This window comes from Puntigrus tetrazona, chromosome 12, assembly GCF_018831695.1.
Source record: "Puntigrus tetrazona isolate hp1 chromosome 12, ASM1883169v1, whole genome shotgun sequence".
NCBI lineage: Eukaryota > Metazoa > Chordata > Actinopteri > Cypriniformes > Cyprinidae > Puntigrus > Puntigrus tetrazona.
The window spans coordinates 6384479-6392067 of NC_056710.1; the positions used below are offsets into that span (position 1 = coordinate 6384479).

The window sequence follows — 7589 nt, forward strand, 5'->3', positions numbered from 1 at the left end:
TCTTTATCGAATTTTTTTTTCATGTTCCAAAAGCTGTAAAACACCAGGCTGACTTTCTACAGGGTAAAGTTTGTGTATATATTTTGTATATATTGTAAATACAACAGGTAATAACTAATGAAAAACAATTACTGTACTTTACCAAAAGGTTTTTTTCATGTTACATTTGTTGTAGTATTTCTCTTGTGGCCAGACTCGCTCTTACTGTACGTGACAGTACATCTTTATTCTTGGATAACAGTTACTTTTATTCACAAAAAGGTTATGTAAGGTTATGTTCCAACAGTTATTAAAGGTGAAAATTTACTAATATTTCACTTACTGTACATACAGTACTTAATCTAAAAAAAAAAAGTGTAGTACACCACATTCCTTGTGGTCAGACTGATGTACTACAAGGAAATTTTTGCAATATTCTTCTTACTGTACTTACAGTACATGTTACGATCTGTGAAAGAAGTCTAGGGTCCAAATCGTAACACTTAGGAAATGTATAACGGGATAGGGTGAACTTGACAGTGAAATGACCATACGATGCGGATGAAGCTTAATTACAAGATTTATTTGGCCATCATTTGCTGAAGCTACAGGAGAACTATTTACATAAGAGAAATAAAGGTCTTAGATTAATAAAGAAAAAAAAATACAATTGACAGAACTTGATATTAGGAAAAGGAACTTGAGTGGCGCCCAAATCAAAGAACAGAATAAAACCAACCAAGTCCCATAAGCTGCCCAAACCCCATACCCTAATAAAAGAAAAATGCAGAAAGGAAACCGAAGTCTTCCGCGAGTTGTCGTTTGAACTCCCCTACTCTCACTAATAACAAAAATACAAACAGAGGCGCTCACCACTGACCTAGTGTGTCTAACACAAAGTTACTACGTGCAAGTGTACATCGCGCGATATGCTGACTGGTTCCAGTTTCCCTAATTAAAAGGAATCAGATCGGTTCTGCTTGAATATTAGACGCGTAGTACAGAATAACAACAAAACACAAAGCGCACCTATTAGACACATAGTAAAGAATAACAACCCAAAGCGCACCGACGCGCAGCACAAACAAGCCTCCTTCTGAAGTTCGCGGGAAGACCTTTAAACCACTCGGTCGACAGTCGATTGGGCGAAGACGATGACGTCACAATAATGATCGACCGTTGACCCATCCAATCAGGAACCTAAGAGCAGACAGGAGGAGGGGAAAAAAACATGCCGTATCTAAAGCACGTAACAGTACATAATACATAATTTAATTAAATTTTAATTAACTCAAAATGGTTATGTTCCATTGGATGTACATTAGTTGTATATTTGACTGACTTACTACAGGTGAGTTTTGACAATATCACCCTTACTGTACATACAGTACATAAGTATTCTTAAAAAACAATACAGAAATTCAAAGGTTGAAGTACATTCCTAGTGACTGACTTTAAGACTTGCACTACAAGTAAAATTTTGACACATGTACTGTATACTCTGAATACTGTCTATTGGCCATTCTACTGAATTATTTTTGTTGCAGTAAATATATTAGGCACAAGTAGACAGTGAAACTGCTGTTGATTGTACAACTGTTTATGTGTAGTTCCTGTTTGCCCTTATTTGGTTCAGTTGCTGTTCCTATTAGTTAATCACTTTCATTGTTTTCAGATGTCACCCCCTGAGTTTCAGTTTGTCCTGTCTCACATTGTGTTAGAGGTTTCCATTGTAAGGAGCGAAATCAAAAAACTGCAATGCAACAACACAAGGATCAAAAGAACTTCAAAAAGAGAGTAAACAACACCCCTGTTTTTGTCATCTCTCCCTGTTGCTTTACGACACCCTCTTCACCTCTGCTCTTCCTGCTTCTGCCCAAAAGAGTTGGCTTAAGGTTCTTTAAGAATAAGGCATCATATGTCATGTGTCTTGAGAACCTATTGTTCTTCACTTTCATGTTTGGTCTCATTTGAAAGGTATCAGTGCGATTGGTAAATTGGTCTCAATTTCACAGTATTCACTTATATTATGGAAAAGATTAAGAACTTGGTAGAATTGTGTTCTGTGGAAAAGGGGGTGTCCTCCTTTTGAGTCTCTGAAAGTGTTCAAGCCAGGTGTGACCCTGGAGCATGGGAACCTAAACACCAAAACTCAATTTGGGTCCTCTTTGTCTGGTCTCAGTATATAAGGAAAGTGATAAAACATAACAATGCGCAATTCTGTAGCCAGATCAGCCCGTAGTGTGGTGTGTGTCTCCATACACCACACTATGTACTTTATCAAGACCAGGCATAATGACCTTTTATGTTTGTTTTATTTTGCTTTGTTTTGTTTATGTACTGCTGAACAGTTCTGCAAATATTTATTAATTAAACCAATTTGTAAACTATTTTGGCAAAATAAACATTAACATTAACTGATAATATTGTCTGAAAAATTATTCTAATAGGTTAGTGACTTCTGAGGTTTTCCGCATTGTTGGCGTGCTAGAGTGAGTCAGATCAATGAGCAATGGATGGAGCCAGGGGCACGTTTTTGAGTTCTTCTGGCCACCAAATTGGCTTAGCATGCTATTACTTAGGGAACACATAAAACAATTTAATCTCCTCCTGGTCCTCATCCCAGGATTGTTGGCTGCAGACCCCCATGCACCTATGACAAAGCCTGCCGGCCAAGTAACATTTGTCTACCCTGGTCCTGTACAGCCCTTCTTTGTCTCCTGAGTCTCTGCTGGTCCTGGTCAGCTCTGCTCCCTTAAAGCTCTCTCGAATGGCCGAGGTTATGGATACTGCTTCACCCTGGATTCACCGTGAGATCCTATTCTTTACCTGTAGTAAGCAAGTAAGTCAGTCTGGCCATAAGGAACATACTAGAACCTTTGAAACCTTGAAAGTCCTTACTGAATTACTGTAATTACTGTAATTTAATAAAAAATTCTACATTGTATGTACAATATGGGTGATAATGGCAAACTATAATCTGCAATTAAAGTCAGTCAGTCTGGCCTCTATGAGTGTTCTACAGCTTTTGGAGCAGGAAAAAAACATTTTGTTAAAATACAATAATAAATAAATAATTTTGATTAAAATGTACAATAAGGAAAATATTGACAAAATTTCAGCTGTAGCAAGTCAGTCTGGCCAATAATAATGTACTAAATGAACAAATGGAACATGAAAAATTATTTTGGTGAACTATAGAAACTTTTATTGAAATTATTGAAAATGTGAGATACTGGCAATATCTGACCTTTAGTAATCAGTCTTGTGTCTAAGAATGCACTACAATATTTGGAGTATGGAAAAAGTATTGGTTGAATATTTTATTCTAAAATATTTGTGTACTGTACATACAGAAAAAGTATTGGGCAGATTTCACCTGTAGTAAGTTATTAGTGTAACTAATGTACTACAGCCTTTATGAACAACTGTTTGGATACTTACAGTAGTTTATGAACAATCGTGTACTGTACAAATTTGAAATAAGGTATTGAAAAAATATTGCCTGTAATAACCTATATTACAAGCTTTAGAGTTTGACAGAGTGCTATTTTTATAAGTACAATATGCTTTGGCAGTTTTGAAATAATATTTGCAAGTCTATATTAAGTTTTTGCATGATGTTAAATCTAATTGTTGTAGAGGTGTCTTTGTAAGATTGTCAATTCTATAGAACAATGGCAATCAAAAGTGAATGTCTAGCGAATATCAAACCTAAAATTAACTTTACTGTGCTCACTTAGCTGACTGCTATGAACTGATTGCAGTAAGATTTGAACCATGCTAAGACACTAATGCCAACCAAGTTTATTAGTCTGTTTAAAAGAATGTTGAAAAGTTAGGGATTATTATTCAGTCTTGCCTAAAAGAAAGATGTACATATAAATTATGACAAAGTCTTTCAAAAGCTTAAAACAGATATTGACAGATGGAGAATGCTTCCTGCATCACTGCAATCCATAGTTTCAACTGTGAAGATGAATATATTACCTAAGGTCAACTTTCTTAGTGCAATGATTCCATTGCCACCTTTACAAAAATGGTGGAAAAGACTTGATTCTTTAATTTGCACTTTACATTGGAATGCCAAACTACCAAAGTTATAATTGTCTACATTGCAGCGTACTAAAATGGAGGAAGGTACTAATTTTGAACTATATCATAAAGCATTCTAATTGCGTGCAGCCAAGACATGGTTTAACACCATGATTTCCACACTGTGTAGAGAAAAGAAGCAGCAACTGTTAAACCATTTCAACTTGAAGATGTACTTTTCTCTGGACTTTCTTTAAAGTACTGCAAACTATTTTTGGCCCCATTATAACAAATACAATTAATACTTTTAGAGCAGTGGAGAAATTATTAAGCTATAATAATGATAAAAATGATAAAAATGGCACCTACAGACTCCTTTGTGGCATAATAAGAATATTAAAAGTGGGTCTGAACCATTCATATCAGAACAGTCAAAGCAGGGAATAAGGGCTCTTACTGATATATGGGATAAGGGTATTCTTAGTTTTCAAAATATAGTTGTATCATTTAACGCACCTCGTCATCCTTTTTTTGTTCTTACAACTCAAAGCATATGGAGTCACCTGGGGCTCAGCTCTTAAAACACATCCAGTTCGTAGTTCTCAACAAAATGTAGTGTCATCTGTTTACTCTCGCCTCCTTGAAATTAAGGTAAAGCAACTACCGCTGCACACAATTTGGGTAAGGAAACTATCTGTTGACCAGATTGACTGGGAGACAGTATGGGAAAATATATTCTGTGCATCAGAGAATCCAAACCACCAATTAATCCATTTCAAATTTTTTCATAGATTGTACTGGACACCAAAGAAACTTTTTTCTTGTTAAATTATCTCCAAGTCCCCATTGTAACCCTTGTCCCTACCAACAAGTGGGAACATTTATGCATATGGTGTGGGAATGTGAGAATGTTTATGAGTTTTGGGAAAGGATAACGTCTGTACTGTCTGACATGATAGAAAAACGATATTCCACTGCAACCAGTCAAGCTTCTCCTAATGATGATTCCAGCTTAGGCCTCACTGAACTACAAAGAAAGCTCTGGTTGACAGGACTAACATTGGCCAAAAAGATAATTGCAGGAAGATGGCTCCCTCCTCATACTTTATCTATGCGACACTGGCTATTTCTGATTCATGAAATAGCAATGTTAAAACTCTCAACAGCCAGAATCAATAAAGCTAGAGTCTCAACTCTTGGGGCATGGAAAGAAGTCGCAGATGTTTTGACAGAAAAAATTAAAAATGGTGGAAGTTAATTTGGGGTAGAATTTGAATTTATAATTTGAATTTGAATTTATAATATGATCTATGTGCTGTTTCATGTACCTTGAGTTTGTTCATGTCATGGACTATATATTTTTTTATTGATTCATTTTACATATTTCTTACTGGTTATTTTACAATTGATTTTAGTTTATTATCATTTCTGTTTTCTGTTTTAATTTATTTTTGGTTTAAAATTTTTTGCAGGTGATTTGTTTTATTGATTGCAGTTTTATTGTCAAAGTGGCTTGGACTAAGGGAACCGCTGAGGGTGGGTGGGAGGGGTTCAGAGGATCAGTCTGTGTATGATCACTTTATCCAAAAGCAATAAAAAATTGATTGGTGACTTATGTGGTACCCCAGAAAAGACGTTTTCTGAACATGAAATTCACATTTTTCAGCTTTGATGTAGTTCATACGTGATGGACATGGTCAGATTCAGACTGGGAGTAAATGAGAATATCGTCGATATAAGCCACTACATAGCAGTCAATAACATCTTTGAAGATCTAGTTGATGAAGTATTGAAAGAGCTCTATTGAGTTGGCCAGGCCATACGGTCATCACCTGATATTCGTAGTGCCCCCTGCTGGTGAGAAATGCAGTTTTCTATTCATCAATTTCCTTTACACGAATCAGGTTATAGGCACTTCTCACGTCTAGCTTGGTGAAAATGGTAGCTTCCCGTAGTTGTTCAAGTGCAGATGGTACTAACGGGAACGGGTAGTGAATCCTCCATAGTCAATGCAGGGTCTCAAACCTCCAACTAACTTTCAGAAAGCCTTTACACAGATTGGCGGAACCATCATATTTATCTGGGAGAACAAAGCTTACTGTCTTGGGTGTGGGTGGTGGCAGCGCTCGGAAGAAGTGTGTGATGTTCGTTCACTGCTTGTTGAGTTGTTCTTGATTGTTTTGAAGCAGATCCTGCTGCTAGGCGAATGCTGCTTGCTGATTCGAAACCCCCACTGAATTCTTGGTTGGCAAAGTATTCTGTAATGAGGACGAGGAGGCTGTGTTAGAATCCATATGTAAGGTTTTATTGGGCACAAACAAAAGACAGAAATCAGAAGGCAGGCAGAGAGTTGGCAATGTTAAAGCAGTCCGATTCGTTACCGAATTAGTGGGCAAGTCTGTAGGCATGGTAGGTAAGCAGGCAATGGGTCAACAAATAGTTCAATAAGGCAGGTTTAACTGGAAATACTTCTCGTAGAGCATGCCGTGTGCTCTGGCTTTATGCTGGCTAGACAGCAAGTGAGTGCAGAAGGAGTGAGACGAGTCAGTACTCAGGAGAAGGCTCCCCTGCTGGCTTGGTGTTACATTTTTTTCACATTTTATTTACATTTTGCTTCTACTTTTTTCCTCTTTTTTTATATTTATCTATATTTCTACTTTTGTTCCTCTAAATTTCACTTATTTCTCATAATTAATTACTTTTTTCTCAACATTTTAAGATAATAACTTTGTTTAATCTCAACACTTTCCTTCAACATTTTTTTCAAATGTTTAATCTCATATTATAATGACTTTAATCACAAAATGGTTTATATATATATATATATATATATATATATATATATATATATATATATATATATATGTGTGTGTGTGTGTGTGTGTGTATATATATATACCTTTTACTTCAAAACAGGAGTAAGTCTATGGGTGAGGCTTCCAGTTCTTTAGGCACTATATGTACAGACCAGTGTGTTCATAATTAAGATTAAGATAATAAAATAACATGATAAGACAAACAATTTTCAGTATCAAGCAAAAAAAAAAAAAGATATCTTTCTTAATTCACTTGCACACTGCTAATTTCTGTTGAACATAAGCCCATGCATACTTATTTTTTTTCCATTTTTTTACAGGAGACAGTGACAGTACTGCAGTGATCGCCTGCTGCTGTTGGGGTCTGCTGTATGGAATGGACAGAGTTCCATGGTGTAACTATAGAAACCTGGAGTACAGAGAACGACTGGAGACTGTGGCTCAAAATCTGTATACCCTTTCTCACTGATGAAGCAAAACTGTAAACAGAGAAAATACACAAAATAAATAAGTAATATAAGAATAAGGTGGCACGGTGTCACTATGCTGAATATTTTAGAGCAGTTAACATTTTTCATATATTACATTCCCTTAAGGATCATTCACATCGACGACAATTAAATTGCTCTACGTTGTCAATGTCACTTGTAGGTGTACAGCAATCTGGTCACCTTAAAGGCACACATAATCATCAATGAGGTTGCTTTGTTGATGCAAATTACAGTCTATTCTCCTTTCGAATTAATGTAAATGTTCCAT

General features: G+C 36.1%; 1 protein-coding gene across 1 annotated transcript in view; it reads left to right on the forward strand.

The window, feature by feature from the left end:
• Nucleotides 1-7353, forward strand: part of LOC122355059 (protein ADP-ribosylarginine hydrolase-like) — a 67339-nt gene extending 59986 nt beyond the window's left edge. The window contains 1 exon segment of the mRNA XM_043253015.1: nt 7151-7353. Within this exon segment, the coding sequence (XP_043108950.1) occupies nt 7151-7299 (149 nt within the window). The 3' untranslated portion in view covers nt 7300-7353.
• Nucleotides 7354-7589: the final 236 nt, after the last annotated feature.